This window comes from Biomphalaria glabrata, chromosome 5, assembly GCF_947242115.1.
Source record: "Biomphalaria glabrata chromosome 5, xgBioGlab47.1, whole genome shotgun sequence".
Taxonomy (NCBI): Eukaryota; Metazoa; Mollusca; class Gastropoda; family Planorbidae; genus Biomphalaria; species Biomphalaria glabrata.
This window is the reverse complement of record NC_074715.1, coordinates 19946098-19971457: the sequence shown is the minus strand read 5'-3', so window position 1 is coordinate 19971457 and position 25360 is coordinate 19946098. Positions and strand designations below refer to the sequence as shown.

Below are 25360 nucleotides of genomic sequence, written 5' to 3'. Positions count from 1 at the left end.
TCAAATTAGCAGCCCGCACATTTTCTTTCATTCATAAATTATATATTCTAGATATCTCGATCTAGGTCACGTTTATTCATTGAAAAAATCATAGATTTATTAATCCCAATAATATTTCTTATTACGATTTTGCCTTCTGCACTATAGGAGAATGTGTTAAATTCATTATTATCATTGAAACACCTCCTTTTTAAATTTTATTTAACAGCTAACAGTACGATTGTGATTGGAATGTCTTTCTAAAGATGTTTGGAAGCTTATTTTGATATATCCACCAGCCTATGATCAAACAGGCAAATAATATAGCCTTCATCCCTTATATGGGTATGAATTGCCGGGGGAGTTTAAAACAATAGCTTTACATACTTGGTTACCGAGAATCTAAGAAACTGCCATCTGCTTTGAAAAAGCGGAACAAAAATACAGGAACTTATCTAAAATTGGACATACATTGTCCCGAAACGTCGTTTTTAGCTCCTAACATAAAAACAAATTAATTATAAACAAAAAAAGCGACGCGGAGAATTCGATGATCTGTGCCTTATATAAGAAGCTACTATAGATCTAAATGAGTATTAAAATATTAAATCTAAGATTATTATAAGATACTAGTTTTAAGGTAAGTCTAAAATCTAATACTAATCTATCTATCTCTATATCAATAAGATCATTATTTAAAAAAAAAAGATTTGCTAATTAAGCAAATTAGATAGAGAGTGTTTTTTTTATTTATCAGGGGGGTCAGTAGGTGGCATTTTTTTTATTCATGACAGCTGTAAGCCATTTTTTCTGTTTTTCTTTTTATTTTCTCAAAACTTAATTTTGAAGTTTTTTGTAACTCAAAATGTTTTAGATAAAGTTCAAACTCTATGAAACTTTGTACAATTATGCCTTATATCAGTGATGCCCAAAATACGGCCCGCGGGCCACATCCAGCCCGTGACGTGGTTCTATCCGGCCCGCCAAAATGTCGGCACAAAGTGTAGAAAATCCATTGTCCAAAAAAAAAAGTTTAAAAAATATCTTTCCCTACGTAGAGTAAATCGATTGGTGTCGATAGTAAGCCAACATATTTGTTTTATAAAGAAAGAGTGCCTCTTTTTAATGAACATAACATTTTCGAGCTTTAGGAAATCAAACAAATAAGGTAATATTCTTGGTTTGAGACGAGTTAGTTAGATTACACCTAAAGTGGAGGAATGATGAGAATATTTACCTAAAAGACAAGAAAATGAGTCGGATGCGTATTTTCTGTTGCCGCTGCCGAGTCTACCGACACATCTGATACCGCTCAAAATTTTGGTATTTATTCGCGATAAAAACAACAGTTTTGAAATAAGAAAATGTGTAGCTATTTGCAGCATGCATGTATCGCCAGTGGGGAAGCCCTGACAATAACGTTTCAACCATCACAGAGAATCTTTTTCCTTGGAGAAATTAGTGGAAGTGACTACTGATGGTGCCAAAACTATGGTTCACAGCAATAGTTTTTAGAGGTCAAATGGAACCGAGCCTCTGTGGTCTCGCTGAATTATTCACCAATAAAATATATGATGAGGATCGTGTTCAGATTGAACAATATTCGTCGTTTCTAAAATCCATCTGCGGCCAATGTGTCACTATCCCAGACAGAACTAAAACTGAAACTGATAGACTTACAAACTAGACATTTTTGCTTGATACATTTCAAGTGATGCAGACTATTGATTTCTACTCCGTGTTTCTTGCATAAACTTTTCAAAATCTCCGAAAACAAGTGTTATGGATGATCACAATAATAGACTTACTGACTTAATCCTGTGCTCTCTCATGGGAGCATAGGTCCGCAACCTCTCCACCGAACTCGGTTCTGAGCAGTTTTCTTTATCTGCTCCCAATAATTACAAGCACTTATTAGTGGGGACAAATTTTTTCAGTGATGAATCGCGCGAAACCGATGCTACGTAATCGTATCGTCTCTTAGACGAACGTCTCAACTATGCAGCAGCCGGATATTTAAAAGTAGTTTAGGATAAACTTCTCATGAATGTAAATTCTAGATTCACTGGTTTCTAATAAAAATTGGTTTATTGTACAATTCCCTTTTTTTTCACTTTTTCTTCATGTGGCCCGCGACTCGAGTGTCGGATATTAAAATGGCCCGCCGTCCGAGTGAGGTTGAGCATCACTGCCTTATATCATCTATTGGCTCAGCTAAAGACTTTAACATCATTTAATATTTACATACAATTTAATGTGGATAAGTTGTAGCTTTTGATGAAAAAATAAGGCAACTATTAAGGAACTTATTCACATCATCACCAATTCATTAAAACATAATTTATTTTAGCTGAGCAGCCTTGGTTATATCAGATTGTCAAATTTCTTTTGAAAATACTTAGTTTTACAAAAGTTAGGAACTTTTTTGCAAGTGTACTATATTTTAGCCTTGCCGCAGCCATATTATAAGAGATAAGATTTAAGATAAGATAATTTTTATTGATCCAATCTAATGGAAATTCAGTTTGACTACAATTGACAACCTCAGCTTAACTACTGTACAAAAACAATATTGATTAAAAATTCGAACAACATTCACACACGAAACACATACACACTGACAACCAGGGCTTTATAAATTAGACTTCTATGAACTTCTCGATGATGACAGCTGATCTTGTAACACTCTGACCGAAAGTGGGATAAAGGAGTTTTTAAATCTTTCAGTTTTACTCCTAATGGAAAGGAGACGACCACTTCTTTCAGATCTGATGTAACAGTGGTTTAATGGGTGCAGGTTGTCTTTAAGAATCGTGAGTGATTTGGAAAGGCATTTTTCTTGGAAAAGCTGTTCAAGTGATGGTAGCTGTACTTGAGTAATATACGATGCTTTTTTAATTAGTCTATTTATTCTAAGTCTTTGTGCCAGTAAAGTATTACCATACCAGCAGGTGATGGAAAAGTTAATAAGACTGCTGATGGTTGCTGTGTAGAAAAGTTTGATTATTGTTTTGTCTATGTTGAATTTTATTAGCTATCTGAGATAGAAGAGTCGCTGGTGAATTTTCGTGTATAGATTTTGACAGTGCTTATTCTATTTCAGTTTGTTGTTGATAGTTGTGCCTAAATATTTATATTCTTGTACTTGTTCTATGGTTTGGTTGTTTATCTGAATTTCTGCAATAAGGTCTTAGTTTTTTCCTAAAATCAATAATCATTATATGCCGTATTTGCATTTATTTAAACATTTTTTATTCTCTTATTTCACCTATAATGTGCTGTTTTCCAGATATTTCTGTACTTTAAGAGATATTGTAAGATGCTCATAAACGTTTTCTCTTTGTAATCCTAAATTGAATATTTTTTCCAGTGTGGGTCTCTTCTGAACTTTTATCTTTGAGTGTTGGGGAATAGTTCAAATCTTTATCTGTTTAATCAGGGCGGCAAAGTCTCTAATATAGATTGTTTCAAAGGGTAACATTTTTTTAAAGGTTCATCACATTTATATAAAACTTTGTTACACATAAAAGAAACAAAGAAACTTATAGGCAGTTGTTTTTTCGACGTGGAAGAAATGAAGCCAAATTTCAAAGAATCTGTACTATACTGTCTGCATTGCTTTTAAGATTCAGCCATCTTTGCTATTAGTCTCATGTAGACAGAATTAATATATTGAAATAGACAGAATTAATATATTGAAATTAAATGTTAACAATTGTTTTCTTTTCTTCTGAATAACATGATTAAAATTCAAAAGATTAACCAAGCTTAGTGTCTATGTAATATGTTTGTATGAGTTAATTCCATTAACAAAAATTAAAGGGAAATTCAATTTGAAGTCTTGACCTGCTTGAATGAGATCAATATTGTAGACTGCCGATTACATCTCAGAGATGCCAAATTCATGTTTTCATTCTCATATACTCCTTGGTTGTCATCAAAGACTCATGCGAGTTTATATTGATGAGAATCATTGTTTTTAAAGTTGATCTGTTTGTTTGATTTTCATTTGTTGTTTTGATGCGGATTCGTTCTTTAGGAATAGATGTCACATAGGGTCAATATTTCAATCCAGCATCAAGACATTGTTAACAGTAAAATTTGCTTTTCCAAATATTGTACAAAACAAATGAGAGACGGAAATCTGGAGTCGAGTGTGGGAAAGAGAAGTATGAGCTGGATGCTGTCAGTTACTGCTCTACTACCCTTCAGTTCAACGTGTCTAGGTCTTTAAGCCAAAATGCCCTTTCTTCTATTAAAAGCATAGGATGCAATGAAGAAACTGTAGTTGGTACACAATTTTGTGGTTTCTCTAACCACACTCTTTCCACAGATCCAGGATATGAAAGCAAAGTACCAATAACATGATTGCTTTAAACATAGCATTTGCTAATTTGTTTTCAATGTTTCAGATGTTCCTTCAGAATTTAAGATTTTTACATCCTAGCCCAAACCCTTCAACAGTAAAGGGGAGAATGGCTGGAGTGGGCAGGGTCTGAACCGCGTACCTTCGAGACGACAGTCCTAATCGCATATCACAAGACCAGGCAAGCATATAGGTGTAACCCTATACAAAGGATAATATATATATATGTTTAGAAGAGAAAGATAAACTACTAAAATCTTTTTATATTGGTGGATGTAAGCGTATGGAATGTGTGGCTTAGAAGCTTAAACCACTTGACTCCATCTAAAGGGGGGCTTAATGAATTTTATTTTATTTTTATGTAATGAAGTAATTGATTTTATATACAAAACTTTCGATTAGTAGGGTAGTGGATGCTAAACTCATCTCTTTATATGGCATAGATTATCTAGATTCTAGCCAGCATATTTACTAACGCCATTACATTCCTTAATTATTGTTGGATACCCATTAGAGATGTGTTATCTCTGGGCTTCCCAGAAATCTCAAATTTAAAACATTTTGTCTTCACAATAACTCTAGATCTTTAGATTTGGTAGCCTAGCCTCTATGTGCCACTCACTGACTTATATTTATGTATATATATTACCCTTATCAATGTACAATTTTCACAGGATGCGCATCGGCAAGGTTGATGGTTTCAAGGGTTATTCGGTTTCAGATACATCTTCTTTCAATTACTTATTAAATCTAAACAGAAAATAATGTACTGGTTTAATTCAGTGTTTCCCAAACTTTTGGCCTATCTCACCCCTTCAAAAATGTTCATAACCATGAATACCCCACGCCAAAAAAAAAATTGATGATTGACAAAAAATCAAATTGTTCATTTAAAAAATCTAAATAAATATTATAATAACATTGATTTGGATCAATGAGAAGGATAAAATTGTTGTGTTGAGATGACTAATCATCCTAATTTGGTTCCTTGGTTGTCATTTTTAATCTGAGATGTGGTTTTACGCCCAGTAGTCTTTTTCCTATTTTTTAAATTTAATTCCTATGTCAGGTTCTTTCTTGCTTGGCTCATTAGGGGCTACTTAAGAACAATTAATTAATGCTAAATAAACTCCAACTCTAGCTATCCATGAAAACAATAATAACTTTAATATCCAATAGAGCACACAATGGCATCAACACTCTCAGGAATATTAACTATACAAACACCAGTCCAGCAAACAACTGTCCAAACCTTCCTGGACTGGGAACAGGGCTTCACTGCCTATCGCACTCTCTCTCACATTTAAGGAAGACTAAAACATTCAGTTCATAACACGTTTACACTATTCACATTCATAACCTGATAGTATATAAAGAAAGAGATATAGCTATCATACCCAAAAAAAAAAAGCGAAGCGAAAATCTCATTCAAGATAACCTAAGAAAGGCAATATTCGCTACCCCTTATTCATCTTTCCAAATTTTAACCGAAATGATGTTGTAGTACACTCTTTATGTTCATTTTTAAGCACCTGCCTTAAGCCACTTCAAACGATCGCTCTTAAACGGATGTCTTATCCATTCAATTTTTTTTTTAATCATTGAAATAGCTTTCAAGTTTATTCACAAATTCTCCTATTGATGTGTTCTGTATTTCAGAGTATCAGCATCAATTTTAGTAGCCGAAAAATGTGTTATCAGCTTATGAACACGAGAAACGAGTCTGGTTCTACATTACCAACTCCCTTTTGACATAAATTCAGTTTTGCGATAGAGACGTTTAGTTGATTTTGAACTTTGAACAATTAAATTTTTTTGCCCTGTAACGATACGTTGAGGTAGTTTAAAACATGGAATATATCTGCTAAGTATGCTAGTTTGCAAAACGTGCATATGAGAATTTATATAATCGATTAAAAAATTTTATTCTACATGGCCGACAGAAGTTGGTATCAAAAAGAAACTGGGTAAGCATACTTCCCATTTCTTCAAATATTTATGAAAAAGAAGCTGGGTAAGCATACTTCCCATTTCTTCAAATATTTATGAAAAAGAAGCTGGGTAAGCATACTTCCCATTTCTTCAAATATTTATGAAAAAGAAGCTGGGTAAGCATACTTCCCATTTCTTCAAATATTTATGAAAAAGAAGCTGGGTAAGCATACTTCCCATTTCTTCAAATATTTATGAAAAAGAAGCTGGGTAAGCATACTTCCCATTTCTTCAAATATTTATGAAAAAGAAGCTGGGTAAGCATACTTCCCATTTCTTCAAATATTTATGAAAAAGAAGCTGGGTAAGCATACTTCCCATTTCTTCAAATATTTATGAAAAAGAAGCTGGGTAAGCATACTTCCCATTTCTTCAAATATTTATGAAAAAGAAGCTGGGTAAGCATACTTCCCATTTCTTCAAATATTTATGAAAAAGAAGCTGGGTAAGCATACTTCCCATTTCTTCAAATATTTATGAAAAAGAAGCTGGGTAAGCATACTTCCCATTTCTTCAAATATTTATGAAAAAGAAGCTGGGTAAGCATACTTCCCATTTCTTCAAATATTTATGAAAAAGGCATGCTTTAAAAAAAACAACAACCCTGGGTGTACGCATACCACACTTTGGCAAACACTGTTTAAAATATTACTTTTCTTTATCTTGATAAAGTAAAACTACATCAGTAAATTGACCACCCTAGATAATAGCCTGGGTAATGTTATTTTTCTCTTTCAGCCCTACTTACATCAAGCAAAGCTAATTTGCTAAGCCAGTTGGATTGCAGAATAATTACAAAGAATTTTCAAGGTGAGAGTGGCATCATCCAATGTATTTGGATAGTGGACAATAAGTATACTCCTCAATCACTCAAGTTCACTTCTTCTGTAAGGTATCTTGAATGTCCTATAAAGAACAAAGTCGGATCTTGCCTATACAATAGGGTTTCAATAAGCATACAAGAATCAGAGGCATATATCAGAGTCAATGATTTGAGGGCCACTGATACAGACACATACAAAGTAGAAGTCTACTATGCAAAAGAGAACACGGATGCTAGATATTATATAGGTCTTGATATTTTTCTCTCCGTCACAGGTAACCACAATTTTCTTGATTTCAAAGCTTATTAGTTCTCTTATATAAGACTTTTTAATTTGTTCATTAGTTTTCTGATATAAGACTTATTTATTCTCATTTATTCTCTAATATAAAGTTTCTTTATAATTCTCAACTGTTCTTTACTAAAATATACTTATTTACAATGTTCATTAGTTTCGAAAAAATAAGGCTTATTTATTGTGTTCATTAATTCTCTTATATAAGCCTTGTTTCTGTTTCTCAATTGTTCTCTAATATAAGATATGTTTATAATGTTCATTAGTTCTCTAAAAATAAGCTTGTTTTTGCTGTTCATTAGTTCTCTAACATGACTTTTTAATGCAATTCACAATAATTTCAAGGCCTTTTTTTTTGCACTGAAAATAAACGTTGGCGATTCACATTTTAAAAAATAAACTAATCAACATAAAACATACTTTGTCTGAATACTTATTATTATATTTCCTCCTCTTACGCTTATGTAAATCTCGACCTAACTCAACACATCAAATAGGAAAAAAAAAGAATAACTTAAGTATTAACAAAAAAGGAGAATTTTTATCTTCTTCTTATTATTATTAAAAAAATGCAGACGTTAATTAAAAAAAAAAGAAGATAATTACGTCCTATGTGTCATGCATCTAGTCATGCATGTTAACCAATGACTTAAATTCTGGCTGGCTCAGGAAACCCATTCCATGCTCTAATAGCACTAGGGAAGAAGGCACATTTGTACAAATTTGTCCTAGCATATTGAACTAGGAATGTGCCTTTATCTTTGTGTCTTTCTGGGAATTTTATTAGGTTTTGTTTTGTATTTGAAGATTATGTTCAGTTTAAAACTAAACCCACTGCCCTCTCTATTCTCCTAATCATACGTAGGTCTATAACTCAACCATAGACAAATGATTAATATTGATATGTCAATAATGCATCAATTTTACACTATTATTGCTTATCATTGTTACAATGACATATAGGTAAGACCAACATGAGACATGATATTTAAGGTGTAGTAAATTAATTATAAACATTGTATACAAAAACCAGTGGCGTAGCTAGGGTATTTGATGAGAAGTACGGCCGGTCCTTATGATGCCCCCCCCCCACCCCAAAAAGTTTTTTTTTTCTTGAAAAGAAATGTGTATTTAATGTTAAAGTATTGCTAATTTGGAAAGAAAATCTATTTTACAAAAAAAGATACTACAAATAAATCTTAGTGTTTTCTTTCTAGCAATTTATCAATAATTTTATCAACATCTTTTTTTAGCGGCCCCCGAAAAGGGAAAAGACGCTATTAATTTGTGTTGAATGTCTGTACGTCCGTCCCGTTTAGACTAGAAAAGATAGTGAAAATTCGACATCATAATATTTTGATGCAACGGCTACTTTTTTCTTTTTTGAAAGCGAAAAATCTAGCTTTTTAAATCACTTATGCACATTTTATAAAAATACACCACTTTTACAACTATTCACTATTCATAAAAACGAACATGGGAGGCTCGTTAGTTCTGTCATACTAACTACTACATTAACACACAAAAAATGTTTACTTTTTTTTAAAGAGAAAAAATCTATTTAGTGTGCATATATGTTGGACATAATTTAAAACAACAATTAATAAGTAGTTGTTTTTTGTTTTTTTTTTATTTATCTTTTGAACTGCAGCACTGTCTCATTGCTGTAGAACACTGAACTAAAGGAAAAAAAAATACGGAAATGTTTTTTTCTTGAGGATTTTAATAAGAGATTGGCCCTTTATAAAACAATTAGATCAATTAGATATTCATTATAAGACATCAGTTAGGCCAGGTTCACATTTAACTTCGCATTAACTTTCACCTATCCTTTGGTCTGCTGGACCGTTAGGGCACCACACAAGATCTGTCCACATTCTTTCTCCATTCTTCTCTGTCATTTGTCTTTGATATAATTTCATTCTGACTTTCTTTCCAAAAATATTAAAATCTGACTTTTTACCTGCCTGGGTGAAACTTTCTTTGTAACTTTGTTTTTCTACCAGCTTTTGTTCAATTAACGAAATTGCCAAATGAGTTTGTCGTAAATATATCATCAGTCGATCGAAAGTAATTCTTGATCAACTGAAGTGTAGAACTATTTCGCTTGCATGTAGCCGCACTTACCATAGTTGTCAGAAATATGCACATCAAGATGGCGATATTCGAGACTGATTTATCTAGCGAATATGTTTCGTTAGTTGGAGGCTTCTGAAAAAACTGCGACAACCGTTGATGTCTCATTCTATTCATTGGAAATTTGTTTTTGTCAATATTTCTATGAAAACCATCAACATTTTTTTTTTCAATTGAGGATTCAATAGTAGGGAAAGTGACACAAATTCATACCGCATCATGATATTGCTCAAATTTGATGATAATTTCTAGAAGAATTTGGTCCAATGAAAAACAAATTCCACCCGTAGCTCTTATATGTGTGTTTCTACAGAATCTTCGTGGCTTTTACCTGGAATTTTTTTGTTCATGCAGCCAATATTGTACTGATTTAGGAATTTTAATCCAACCTTGACATGTCTGTTCAATAAAAATGAAATTTTAAAAAATTGTTTCACTTGCTGTGGTATTTGATTTCGTAATTGTCCAAAATTACAATAAACTCGTTTTGTATTTGTTGGGACATTTACGCATTCGGTGTGGAACTAAGCTTGATTCGAAGCACATGTTATGTCAGGAGTGGTTTGTTCTTGGATAATGGTGTCCCCAAAGTCAAGAAATCCTTTCATTTACAATGATCTCGAGATGAAACAAAAAAATGCGCCGAAAATAAAAAGTAAAAATGTAAAAATATGGGCATTAAAATTAATAAGAAGTAGTGAATTCTTTCCAGAATGACCAGAACTAAAAAGAATCACAATGAAATGAAAATAAGCTACAAAAGTTAACTAGAGTCGAGAGGCATATTAATAAAATCTAGATTTAGATGAAACCCGTCTACTGAACAATTTAATAAAAAAAAATGTACCAACACAACTTTGTCCCTTATTATAGTACAAAGGTCTGAAGAATGTGTAAATGTGCGTTGGCTTCAGAGCTTTAAACAAATGTAATTAAATTGATTCAAGATAATCTGCAGCTTCAATGTATTGTAAGGAAGCATATAGGAGAAAAACAAAGCTTCGAAATAAATACATTTGTTAGTGTTTCTTCTTTTGTTAAACAAATGTGTAGATTTTACCGACAAAGTTTATCCTCGGCTTGATGCCCCTCATCACTTGATGCCCTGTGCGGCCCGCACCACCCGCACACTGCTAGCTACGCCACTGACAAAAACATATAAAGCTCTATCAGTTCCCCCCCCCCGACCCCCCCCCCCCAAAAAAAAATATGTTTACAATGTAACATTTTTATACTCAATATTTAAACAAAAAGTACTATAAAGTATTATTTTAAGTTCCTTCGTAATATGATAATTAATACATTTTTTTCCCGAAATTTCTACTTAGAAAGAAAATTATTTGTTACGTGTGTCAAATTAAAAGAACATTTAACGCAAGGCCAGCACAAATAGAGAGAAGTTATTCAAAAGTGTTCAGAGACAGTACTACAGGGTATTTTTTAAGTGTGCTGCTTTCTACAAACATCAATTTCCAACATAACAGAATAGAAAGATCTCGACAAATTGGCACTATATTTTTCTTACTTTTTAATACCAAGTCAATTTAAGAATATGCTTGTACGATTAAAGCTATTTTGATAATTTGATAGTGGTATGTGTTGTGTAGAGGCTAAGCACGCTTGAGTCTGGTACTGGCTACTTATCAAAGGGGCTCGAGGCTCGACACACGACTCGATCAGAGATGTGTTTACTGAGCGCCTAAAGGGGTACCCTTGCTTTATAGCCCATTCGAATAATTCTAGTCTATCCAAGTTTATGCTAGGCCAATTTTGGGTGCCTCTCTATATAGTCTCTACGTCATTTTCGTATGCCTTTATTTGTAGACACGAGTGTCGTGTGCATCTAGAGTTGCTGCTTGCTTGATGTTTTCTTTTGTGCACCATAAGGCTTTGTGCGTTTGTTCCTAAGGACGTGCTATGTTTTGTTTTGCTGGGTAGCAGTCTCTCTGTGTTGTTTTCTTCCCAAATGATGGGTTAGTTTATTTTACTGTACTTTATTCTACTGGCAAAACAAAATACCAGATACTGAAGAGCGAGTCTTCAAAGCATCCACACAATCCTGATGCAGTCCCAGCTGCGATGGGTAGCATACGTCTGTAGAATGGAAGACCGCCGCATCCCTAAACGACTCTTGTATGGCCAATTAAGTGAAGGAAAGCGCTCACAAAGTGGTCTTTCAGCATAGACTCAGCTATCTGGGAGACAGAGGCACATGGCAGAGCATCATGGCGTTTCGCTGTGAAAACTGGCGCACAGGTTGCTGAGGAAGAAAAACGTCAGAGAAGAAAAACAAGCCAATGACACTAGCTCCAGCTGGAATAACCTGCCCAGTGTGCAGCCGAAGATTCCGGGCTCACATAGGTCTCACCAGCCACATGAGTAGGCATAAAACCCCAGTGCAAAGCCCTCAGCTCCCTGGATGACATAGTGGTCATCATCGAACCACTATATATTCTTCGTGATGTAGCTCTAAATTCGTTGGTCATATAATCTTGTGAATGACAATTTCAAGGAGTGCGTATTTTTCTTACTTATGGACGCAGGCTCGGGACTGCTGGAGTCGAGTCGATTTGTAGGCTTTGTTATTTGACTATCGTCCATGGCTTTGGGGTGTGGGCGTTGCGAGCCCTGATTGACTGTGGCGCTGAGATTATGGTGTGCTATGCTATAGTTCTTTTTGTCTCATCATACTCCATTAAAACCTTTGCTTTGTTATAGGCAATCTTGTTATTCACTAGTATACGTTACTATTTGTATTATTCGTTCTTTCGATAGTCATTTCAATAACAACCGTTGTTGTGGTGGGGAACCCGGCATAATAAGTCATACCCTACACCTGTAAAACCCACCCTGACACCGAGCAGTGCAACTTTTTTTTTCTTCTTTAGACTACTATAAGTTACTACGTAGTTGTCAAAATGATTAAGTAGAGTGAATCTTTGAGTTTGTTACACAAGCACGCACACACACACACATACATACACATATATATATATTCGAATAAGTAGATTAGCGTTAACTGATCACCTACGGTGAGAATAGAAATCTCCCAGACAGAGTCATGTCACCTGGTGCGGTAGCTCAGGATGTTACTCTCACCCATAACATTTCTTCAAATATGTTATACTAGTCGACCGGCGGCGAAGCATACGCCGCTATTTTGCAGGGCTGGCCTTATGCTACTGCAATATATGTGACCGCAGTAGGCTCCGCACTTTCATAGGACCCGCGCTAATTCTAGGTCTATGAATAATTAAATTATACCATTTTATAACTTATAAATGACGTCCTTCGGCCGCCTCATTTACCAGGAGCTCCTAGAAATCTGAAATTGCAAAATATTCGAAAAAGTCCTGGAAATATCCGGAAATTATTAAAATCTTCTGAAAACACATACAAATCTCCTGAAATATGTAGACGAAAATTGTCATTTTGGGGTGTCGTTCAATACGGAAAACGCTAATCCTACGCACAAGAAGTAAAAGGTCAACTATTCTCGTAGATAGTTTGAAACATTGGGTAATTTTTGCAATTGAGCGTGATTTATGTAGGAAATAAAATTTTTGAATATACTGTATGACTTTGCTACACGCAAGGCTCGTTAAGTACATAGTAAAGAATAAATAAAATACTAAGACGAATTTATTTTCTAATACAAACTCTTAAATTTCACTTATTATCCGTATCCCTACCCAAACTTGGCCTCGTGAAATCCGTTTTGCATAGGACCCCACAAACTTTGAGTCCGGCCCTGCTATTTAGTGACGTGTGAATACAGAGTAGATTACTTGTTCTCCCCCCCCCCCACCTCTTTTTTTCGCCGCTAAATCTACGTGAGGTAGAAATAAAGAGTGATCTTTTCATGACTTCTTGGTCACAGCGGTTAAAGTCTGGCCCTGCTATTTTGTGAGGGTGAATACTACTCGTTCACCCCCCCCCCCCTTTTTTCTCTTTTTTTTTCATAGGGTAACTCTAGTTCGTCCGACTTGCAGAAATAAAGAGTGATCTTTCTTTTACGTGGTGTCTAATTTCTTGAGCCATGACGAGAATTAGATAGATAGAAGATACACACACACACATACACAGAGCAAATATAATCACTATCTGTAGATCTTTACAAGTATACAAAACAAACAAAAAAACTTTGAGTTTACATATTTAGGTATTTATTTGATGTGAAAGAAAAATAACAGTATAAAATGTCTTGAGCAGCTTCATTTCTTTTAATTGTCCCAGAACGCAGTCTGCCTCCTTGCTGTCATATCTTGTTCAATTTCCTCCCACACAGCAACTTTATTATGCCTGTAGTCCTCTATTTGCTTTTCAACTTTTCTATTAACTGTCCTTTCGGGGGCTGCTAAAAATAAAATCTGTCACTAATATTTATATGCCATAAATTCTTCTATCGAGTCGTCCCAATCCATATTCTTTAATGCCAAAATGCAATCATAATTATAAAAAAAGGAGAAAGGACTTATATTGTCTCTTACATGATAATCGTTTCCACTCTACCGGCATGGCGAAAACATCACGTTTTTAAATAGAACAGTTCAATACGGCGACATAGTCTAAATAATTGTGCATAATTTAAAATAATTTTTGCAAGAATATGCTTTGGTAAATTTAGAATTCATAAGAAATTAGAAGAGTAACAATTGAGATGAGTTCTGAAACAAAATATTTTTTCTAATCGCCTTTTCCCAACCTTCACTCCATCTCATATTTTTCTACCGTATAAATAACTTTGGGACGATAACTCACAATTTTATACTATAATCCTAAAATAAAAATAATATAATTTAGAAACTAATTGATCTACCTGATATCTTTTCAGTCTTCCGATTTTTTTTTTCAGAACTTTAATCTTCTAGTTCTTTAAGAAACGAAGTTACAAACTGGCGTATTCAACAAAATTAATAACTTATATATATGAGTTGTTTTTTTTAAATATTATTTTTCAAAGACATGTTGTTGTTTTTTTGGCGGCGACCCTCAATATAAATATGTGGAGTATCTTTTATTTTCCATGGAAAGAATGATAAACAATAGGCTTGTCTGGTACCTTGAAAGAAATAAAATCATCTCCAACTACCAGTGCGGATTCCGGCAGGGGCGGACAACAACTGACCATCTGGTAAGGCTGGAAGCTTTCATCAGGAATGCATCGTGACCTTCGTGACCCCAGGCCGTAGGACTGGTTCGTGACGTAGTAGGTCAGCGACCATTGTTTTTTTTATCGTAACCAGAGCCTGACTGTGTGTTAGCATTAGCGTTTAGGCGAAGTGTTGTAAAATGTAACACAACCAACGTGTAGTTGTTGTCCTCATTACTATAAACAGACGTATTATTAAACTAGACAAATTACTAGGTCTAGAATTAGATCCTCATAACTATAAACAGACGTAGTATTAAAGTAGACTAATTACTAGGTCTAGATTTTATGTATTATGAATGTTGAAGGCGCCGAATGCATTCCTCAGACGAGAACATCTAGTAGCTGTATTCTTCGATATAGAAAAAGGCCTATGATACAACCTGGAAACATGGCATTCTACGTGACCTGGAGCTTATGGGGCTTAAGGGACACCTCCCCTGCTTTGTGAAGGAATTCCTAAAGGACTGGAAATTTCAGGTTCGAGTGAGCAATTCCGCTTCTGACACTTATCACCAGGAAATGGGTGTATCCCAGGGCAGCATTCTCTCAGTGACCCTATTTAACATAAAAATAAACAGCATTATAAATGCTCTGTCCCCTGGTAAAGAGTGCTCTCTGTATGTTAATGACTTTGTCATTCTTACATATGGCAAAAACATGAACACTTTAGAAAGAAAATTGCAGTTATGTTTAAATAAGAATTCAAAATTGGGCAAACGATAATGGTTTTAAATTTTCGGACTCCAAAACAGTTAGTATGCATTTTTGTAAGTTAAGGAGACTCCACCCAGACCCTGAACTATTTATACACAAAAGAAAATCCCTGTTGTGAAAACTACAAAATTTTTAGGCCTCACCCTAGATTCCAAATTTAATATTCACCCCCACATTAAGGAACTTAAGAAGAAATGCCAAAAGTCATTAAACATACTTATAGTACTTAGCCATACGGACCTTGAGCTGACAGAGATACCTTGCTGCTGCTATATCGGAGTCTAATCCGATCAAAGTTAGACTACGGATCCATCATATATGGAGCAGCAAGGAAGTCTTATCTAAAAATACTGGAACCAATACAAAATGCTGCCCTACGTCTCTGTCTCGCCGCGTTTCGTACATTGCCTATCTCATGTCTCCATGTGGAGACTGGAGAACTCCCCATGGACATAAGAATGAAAAAACTTGCAATGCAGTATATAGTCAAGCTAAAATCCAACCCCACGAACCCTGCTTTCGACTCCATATTTAACCCTACAGATGTAGAACTATACAATCGAAGGCTTAACGTCATACAGCCGTTGGGCCTTCGAATGAGAGAACCCATCCAAAATTTAACCCCACCCATTGACCAAATCTCTAAAATAGAAACCCCACAGAATCCTCCTTGGCTAATGAATAAACCCAAATTAAATTTATGCCTCCTTAATTTCAAAAAAGAAAATACAGACCCAAGCATACTACAAGTCCACTTTAGGGAACTGCAGGAGAGCTACGGAGATTGTGACACCAGCTACACAGACGGATCCAAAATGGATGGAAAGGTCGCGTGTGCCTCCTCCTTTCGGAACAAAACAATCTCCCGTAGACTCCCCGATGGCTGCTCCATCTTTACGGCCGAATTACATGCAATATCACTTGCACTTATGGCCGTCAAAGCATCAGAAAGGAGGAAATTTATAATCTTCTCCGACTTCAAATCTGCATAGCAAGCCTTGGGGCGGATGAAGACTGACATTCCATTGGTACATAAGAGCCTAAAGCTGTTGGACCAAATAACAGCCGACCATAGGGATGTCACCTTCATCTGGGTCCCCTCCCATGTGGGCATTGAGGGAAATGAAGCCCTCAGACAGAGAAGCAAAGAGAGACCTAAATCACGCGGTGTCAGGAACTCAAATTCCCTGCTCGGACCTGAGACAAAGTATTGCCTCTGCCACCTATCGAGAGTGGCAGGACCGATAGGAGGCTGAGACTCACAACAAACTCAGGCAGATTGTGGCGGATGTCAGGTGGCGACCACATCTAAGGGTCTGACAAGGCGTGGTAGCACGACCATGTCCAGATTTAGGATTGGCCACACCTACATCACGCCCTCTTTTGTGTTGAAGAAAGAGGAGCCCCCACTTTGTGAGTACTGTGACTCTCGCATCACCTTGCAACATATCCTCATTGATTGCCCCAGATGCCAGGATGTCAGGGAGAAATTTTTTAGAGCACACCACTTAAAAACACTATTTGACAATGTCGACCCTGGGAAGGTACTGGGCTTTGTCCGGGAAGTGGGGTTGTCTACGAAGATCTGATTTATGAATTGTGAAATATAATATTTACATAAGATTTTTACCAAATTATTAAATTTTTACTACCGGTACCTTTACTATTTTAACTGTGATTAGACCTTGTTTTTATTAATTTTAACTGTATAGAATTTAGCCCTTAGCTTTAAAGGGAGATAGATCCTTAAAGGATTACGGGCACGACATGGCCTAAATTGTGCCGATGTGCCTAAACTCAAAACTCAACTCTTTTCTTTTCAAGGAAGACATCTGTTGTATTTGCAATGTATTTAGGCCTATAAATGTACATACCGGTGCTAATTTTTTAAAGTAAAAACATTCAAAGGTTTCTTAAAAATAAGACACTTTGCGTCTGTCAAAACAGTCGAATATATAAAGCATATAACTATCGTTCTGTTGGCATTTTATTCCGACCAAAAAGCCGACTACAAGAGGTCTCGCTTAACTTCAAGATAATATTACGATAAATAGCGCAATAAAAATATACTTACACTGCTTGTATCTCGACTGTCACTTACACTTCAGGATCGGCCATTGCGCCCACGTACTTTATTTTATATGCCCTTTTTAAATAGGATGAATGATGAGCTGTGGATGTCAGGAGAATGCGTTTCTGGCAGGAAAGAGCTTGCGTCGGGACTCCGTCCCCAACACCTGTTTGGGAGCTTACAGCGCTCCCCCAGACCCCCTAGCTGACAAAGGAAGGGTCGCCAATGTAACTTTTTGATGATGCCGAAGTTTGAGAAACACTGCTCTAGTTCTATTATGCCCACTTTTTATTATTCTCTGATTATTAATAAAAATTCTTTAAATCATCATTCAACACTTTGCCTAAAGCAGTCGTTGCCATTCTATAGAATACCTAGGCATTCTATGTCAAGAACTCATGTTATGAACTTACAGAATGACACATTGCCACATGCTATATATATCACTATGAACTTTGAACTGTTAACTATATGCTAAGTATGGGTACTGAATATGTATTGGTGACCTATGAAAGACATCCAAATAAAGTGTAATGTGAACTGTTACCATATAATGAACTCTAGATACAGTTGAATTGAAAGGCACCAATGAACTGTCAAGATTTCAAGAAAAAAAGTGGCTGTTTTGTGATTGTGTTGTCTTTCCCCAATGAATAAAATGCAAACGGCACGACCAGGCAACCATCCAATCAGTTGGTCTTTGGAATTCATGGTGGCAATATCTTATTATGGACAGAGACTCGACCCTGGCCTTTCTGCTTTCAACTTTATTCAAGTATCTAACGCTCTTGACTTAGTTCTTACATTTTGTTAATGTGTAGTTAGCGACACACATACATACATACATATACCGGTATATATATACATTTATTTTTACATTTTTTAAGCTAAGCCAAAAAACTCTAAAGAAGTAAACACAGATTACACAAATGAAAATAAAAGTTCAGGTAAGTTCCTTAATTTTCTTACAACTTCTCATTAATGAATGATAGTGATAGGGTAGTATTAAAAAAAAAGACCTAATGTTTTCTAATTGTGTGCATTTCTGTATTTTGTATATAAATCAAAACTAGGCCTGTTATGTTAGATATAAAATATTGTTTTAATGCCACAATATTAATATTTTCTGCTAACAATGATAAAATTAATCACTAGCATTTTAAAAACAAGGTTACAAAAGACAGTTTGTGTAAAAACACAAACTCAAAATCAGCCCCCGAAGTGGTCCACCCAGGCAGGCTTCATCATTTTCAGAAAGAACATCCGAATGAAATTATATCAAAGACAAATGAGAGATAAGAATGGAGAAAACAGGTTAACAGATCTTGTGTAGTGCCCCAACGGTCCCGCAGATCAAAGGATAGGTGAAAGTGAATGTAAAGTTAGATGTGAACCTGGCCTAACTAGTTCCCCTTTCAGACCTTATGGTCTATAGGGCAGATGATGTAAAGTTCATCTGTTTTTGTGGCCTACGGTTAACGAGGGTGTCATGTAGCCAGCACAACGACCAACCGCCGTTACTTTTCCCCAACTAATGTCAGATACCCATTAGAGCTGAGTGGACTCAGAGGCGCCCAAAGCTGAAAATCCCAGTCTTCACCAGGATTCGAACCCGGGACCCCCGGTTCGGAAGCCAAGCGCTTTACCGCTCAGCCACCGCGCCTAATTGATGTCTTATGAAAGATTCACTGCAGAACAACTGCAATAAAAAAAAAATTTTGGAAAATAAGGTTTACTATTCGTTTTAAATTAGGTCTAACTTATAATGCATACTAATTAGCTTTTTCTCTTTAAAAAACTGCTTGCATAACTGATTTTAAAAATTAGATTTTTCGCTTTCAGAAAAAAAAAGTAGCCGTTGTATCAGAACTTTGAATGGTCTAAATCAGTGATTCCCAAAGTGGTCTATATAGACCCTCAGGGGTCTACGAAGATTTCCAGGGGGTCTATGAAAGTGAAAAAGTAAATTGAGGGTCTATGAGATGTCCATGGGGGTCTACGATAGTGGATTTTATTTAAGCAAGTCATGACTTTAATTTTCACACCCATTAATTTCAAACATTTAAAAAGATGTGTACCTTAGTTATAAATATTTATCCCGCTATTCAAATGTAAAATTGTATTTAATTTCAATATTTATTTAAATAGTTAATTGTGTCTACATCTTTAACAAAAAGAAATCTACATTGTACAGCGTTGATTTGGTATTTATTTCCTTGTTAAATAAGCGGTTGTCTAAGTGCCTTTTTATGACTATATGAAACCAATTACACGGGAGGATACAGTTCAGAATAGACCCACACAAACTTTCTTGAACATCATGGTGGTTTGTGAGCGTTTACAAGATTTATTTACCTATAGCCAAATACGGAAAACACTATAGATAAAACATTAATTTCACCAGCCGTTGAAGTAGTTTTAAAATTGTTTTACACAAACCTACATCAAATTATGAAACCAATTTCTTTAAGCAACACTACAGTTCAAGGGCATATGGATGGGATGAGTTACAGCATTAAAGCTTCAAACTGCCTAATGGTCTTCTGCTCCATATTTTCCACAGGGCTGACCCGTGAAACCTTTCCCATGTTTGGGTATAGCTGCAAAGCAGCAGAGGTTTGAATTCTGTTTTCCTTCGGCTAGGTAGGCTGTAAGCGAAGGCTAATGAGTCCCTCCTGTCCGAAGCTTACTGATTTAGGCGCCAGTAACTCGTCTTTGACCCTTCTCATGTTAGTAAAAGCAGTTCCGCAGGCCCAATATTTAAGCTAGACGTAAAAGATCAAGAAATACACGAGAAACTCTTTGCGAAAACTTTTACAATGATACTTAAGGCATATTAATTAATTAATATTTAATGTTTGAAGGACTACTTCATAGAACAACTATATTGAAACATAATATCCGTAGTAAAGGATGATGAACATGCAAAAAAAAAAAAATTTCTAGTGTGTTTTTGTTATTCTAGCAATACATATTAATTGTTATTTTGATTGGTTCAAATTTTAATTTTATCAGTAATAAAAGATAGATCTCTCAGATGTAGCTTTAAATTACTTTTTCACTCTTCGACTTACTACACTACAGTTAGAAATTAGTTTAAAAAATGAAGTAATGAATCTGCAAAAATGCAATATAAGTTAAGTAGGGGGTCTACCGAATACCAGAAAACATGACAAGGGGTCTACGAGACAAAAAAGTTTGGGAACCACTGGTCTAAAATATTGTGATGTCGGATTTTCAATATCTTTTCAAGTTTACGAGATCTAAACGGGACGGACGGACAGACATTTCGCACAAAAGTAATAGCGTCTTTTCCCCTTTCGGGGACTGCTAAAAATCTTCATCCCATGTCCTGTCTGAGGGCACCCAGCGGTAGACTACACCTGGACATTGGCTAGCGCCAGCCGATCAACGTTGCCCGAGGCGTTTGAGCTGAATGGGCTCTTTGAAGTGGGACAGCCGCTCCAGAGGGAGGGGGGTCAACGGATGTCCGCCAAGATAGGTAGAGGGAGTGTAAGAGTCTAGTGTGGCATGTGTCAAGATGGGGAAGGTATAATGTGACATCAGTGCCAAAGGGGATGGGGTTGGATTGGAGGGATGGTGGCTGTGTTTTTAGCACTTGATTGGCTAAATTTAAGAAAATTAATGATAAATAGAGTAATTAAAATAATTAAATGCTTGGACCTGAGTGATACCTTGAGTGAACTAAAACGGGTTATCACACAGTTGTGGATCTATTGGGTCTGAAACCACATTGGTAGTCACTTAAGATTTCTTCTGAATATTTTCCAAGCCTCTTAGTTATAGCCCTAGACAGGATCACATTTAGTAGAGAGATTCCTCTGTAATTACAGCACTTTAGCTTGGATCCTTTTTGTGTATTGGGGTTATACGAGCTGTTTCTCATTCTGTTGGTATTACTTCTTCTTCCCAAATTCTTGATATTAGTCTGTGTATTTGGGAATGTAAGTATTTCCCTCCATATTTAATTAGTTCTGCTGTAATTTGGTCCTCTCCTTGTGCTTTGTGATTCTTCATGGTCCTAATTATTTCTGATGTTTTAATGAGTGTTGGTGGGTTCACTAAGGGATCTGGTCCTCCATCTTCAATGGTATTTAGGATCTCCTCAAAGTATTCAGCCCATCTCTCAATGAGCCTGCTGTTTTCTGTAATAAGGTGACCATCTTTTGTTCTCACACATGTGTGATCTAGCTTGAAAGCCGTTCTTTCCATCTTTAATTTTCTTATAAATTCCTCTCATGTCTCCCTCCTTTGCTAGTTCTTCAATTTGAATAATCTTGGACTTTTCCCATTCCCGTTTTTTCTTTCTCACAACTTTTGTGGCCCTTCTTCTTGCTTCATTGTATTGTTGTCTAGTGTTTCTGGTTTCTCTCAGTAGCATTATCATCCGAGCATTGTTTTTCTCTTCTATAATGTGTCTGCATTCATCATCATACCACCCTATTTTCTCGTTCTTTTGTTTAAATCCAACTACCTCTTCTGCTGTTCTTTTGATAGCATGCTTTATTATTTTCCAATGTTCATTTATGTTATTTTCGCTGTCTTTTGTAATGTTGTTAGTTGCATTGGGAGTGCAATTCTATAAGTTTCTGCCACAAGTGGATCCTATGTGAGTTTTTGACTATCGTATTGCTGTGATCTCTTTCTTTGGTAATTGTGTATGGTACTTATTCTTTGTCTAAGTTTAGCTTTTACAAGTAGGTGGTCTGAGTCAGCATTTGCTCCTCTGAAACTTCTTACATCTAGTATCCATGTCTCTTATCTATGAGTATATGATCTATTTGATTCTGGGTATTGCTATCAGGTGAGATCCAGGTTACCTTGTGAATATTCTTATGTTGGAGTTTTGTGCTGCAGATAGACTTTCCTTTTCTTGATGCAAAATCCAATAATCTTATGCCATTATTGTTGGTCTCTTCATGTATGCTTTCTTTGCCAATTGTTGGTCTGAATGCTGGTTCCTTTCCAATTTTTGCATTGAAATCTCCTAGGACTATTTTGATGTCATGCTTTGGTGCTTCATCATAAATTCTTTCCAGTCCATCATAGAAGGCTTCTTTTGTGTTATCATCTGCCTCTACAGTAGGAGCATGAACATTGATAAATGATATGTTGAAGAATTTTCCTTTCAAACGTAGTGAGCAGAGTCTATCACTTACAGGTTTAAATCCAATGACATTACCTACCATTTCCTTTTTAACAGCAAAACCTGTACCTAAGTTGTTAGTGCTTCCACCACTATAAAATATAGTATACTACTTGGTTCTGAGAATGTCCGAGTCTTTCCACCTGATTTCCTGTAGGGCTACAAGGGTAATCCTATATTTCTTTAACACTTCAGTAAGTTGGGCTAGCGCACCTGCTCTATAAAGGCTTAGCACGTTCCATGTCGCAAAACAAAAAGCATGTCCTTTTGCAGGCCTAGGTGGTTTTCCTTTGAGATCTGTCCAGATTTTCTTGTGTGTAGAAGCTATCGTAACAGTATTTTTTTATATGACAGAGTTGTTAGCTCTGTGCATAACCATCTGGGGGCTGTCCCTTTCAGCTCTCTGGATAGCTGCCTTTGTTTTCAGGTAAGGTGCCCTAGCCTTTGTGGATCCCTCCACTTCCTGCAAGGCAGCAGGTTTGATTTTGGTCCACCCCTGGTATTTTATTTCCCCAGTACCCACCATATCTTGAGGGCATTCCTCTATCTACCACCTGGGGAGGCGCTTGATGGGAGATCGAAAACTCAACACGAGGCTGTCCACCCAAGCTGCTAAATATTATTGTCTCTTTCCACCAAAATATGATAGGTACTGTGCAGTTCAACGATGCCTGCTCTGAAAGTTTCAGTATAAACAGTGGAGTCAAACAATGATGTGTCCTGGCCCCAACCCTATTTGGAATACTCTTCTTAATGCTAATCCACCATGCGTTTAACAAATCCACGTAAGAGATATTCTATTCGTGGATGATGCAGTGGTAGTGGCACACTCACAAGTGGAAATTCAGTCACTAATGTCCTGCTTCTCTCAGGCTTGTAAAGATTATGGTCTAACAAAGAGCACAAAGAAAACTAATGTTATGGGACCACCTGCTACAGCACCACCTTCCATCCTCATTGACGATAACAAGCTGGATGCCATAAATGAATTCTGCACGCTACTGTGCGGCAGTGTGTCGTGGACTACCTACACAAAGCAACAGAAAAAACTAAACTCACTCCACTTGCGCTGCCTTTAACCTTTTTCCTTCTGAAACAAAAGATTTAAATATCTATAAGAGATTGCTCCGGATTTTTAAATATATAGAGAGACAAAGAGAGAATCTCAGATAAATCAAATACCAATAATTACATTTTTGGGATGATCTGGTATGAAAATTACAGATACCATAACCTTGGGGAGAGATTTTCATACCATACTTTGGTGTTAGGAAGTTGATTTCCGTAAAAATCTGGAAATTAAATTTTGTAACGTTTTAGCTAGAAAATTAAATCTAGTGTAAGGTATACCTAAGTGCAATTTTAAATAAATAGAGTTGATATGTTTTTCATACAAAATCCGTAACAACCGATTTTCAAAAATAAAAAGAATCTTATTTGTTTTAATTTTAGAAGAGGGATTTCAAACAGTTATTTGGTGTTAGTACATTTTTCATATAAAATTTAGAACATTTTTGGCGACGATTTGTAAGAAACTTAAAGTAATATAGGTCGATTTCTTTTTCAAAACAAAATCCAGAACATCCTATACAGATTTAAAACTTTTGAGATGTTTCAGCAAGAAAATTAAATCTAAAATAAGTCTTAAAATTCATTTTCAATAATCGTTTCTACTAAATTACTTTCTTATTTTAAAATCCTGAACAACCTTGTTACGACACAAGACTCTTCAAAATAATAATAAGACACGCTCTTAGGTTCTAATCTAAAAATACTTTAATATTAATACAAATGACGTAAACATTAACTCTCTTTATGTCCATCTCTTCCCGCTTCCTCTTTTTAACATCCCTTCCATTCAATAACCAAATTCACACCATTTTCATTTCACACCATGCTGCGATGCGACCGTAACAAACATATTGTCGAAATTTTTGAAGAAAAAAGTTATTTCACATTAATTTGTTTTAGGTTAAAAATATAAAACAATTTGATATTAATAAACAATCTATAGTGACGTATTGTCCTAGCATATAAGTGTAATATTAATAAATTATGTTATCTCAATTAAACATAATTTATTTTTAATAAGACAATATTCGGAAAAATTTTATAGTTAATAAAAAATAAGTATAAATATTTTATTTAGCAAAAAAAAATTGGCACATGTTAGCATAAGGTTGGGTTTCCCTGCATTAGACCTTATCATTAGATGGTTTGATACAAATTAATGTAATAATTATAACAACCTTGTCAACTTAACAAATAATACAATTTAAAAAAAAAATTTGCCATATACATATCTTTTTAGTACAGTCACAGGTAGGATATTGTTGGATGATAGTTTAAAGTATATAATAAATGATGTTAAATTTTAAAAATTTCTCCTTTTTAATGCATACATTTTTAATATATTTTTGATAGATATCTTTTTCTCATTAGATTCTGTATTAAACCTGACATCCACACTCCCTGCTGAGTTACGGTATCCAGAAGGTAGGACGATTTACATTTTTCTTAACAATAATGATATCTACTTTCCTATGTATGTGCTACTTTTGACTAATTTACTGATTTAGCGTGTGTTTGTTTAAAAAGAAGGCAGTATGCATTTTTGTTTCTACACTTCAAATCCATTTTTAAAATGTAGATTTAGTAGTGA

The 25360-nt window shown here is 35.4% G+C and overlaps 1 protein-coding gene across 1 annotated transcript in view; it reads left to right on the top strand.

Moving 5' to 3' along the window:
• The window catches only part of LOC106065650 (hepatitis A virus cellular receptor 1-like), a 51758-nt gene that overhangs the window by 9534 nt on the left and 16864 nt on the right, over positions 1-25360 (top strand). The window contains exons 2-4 of the mRNA XM_056028418.1: positions 7076-7435; positions 18419-18478; positions 25141-25194. Coding sequence (XP_055884393.1) covers positions 7076-7435; positions 18419-18478; positions 25141-25194 — 474 coding nt within the window. The remainder of the gene's footprint in view (positions 1-7075; positions 7436-18418; positions 18479-25140; positions 25195-25360) is intronic.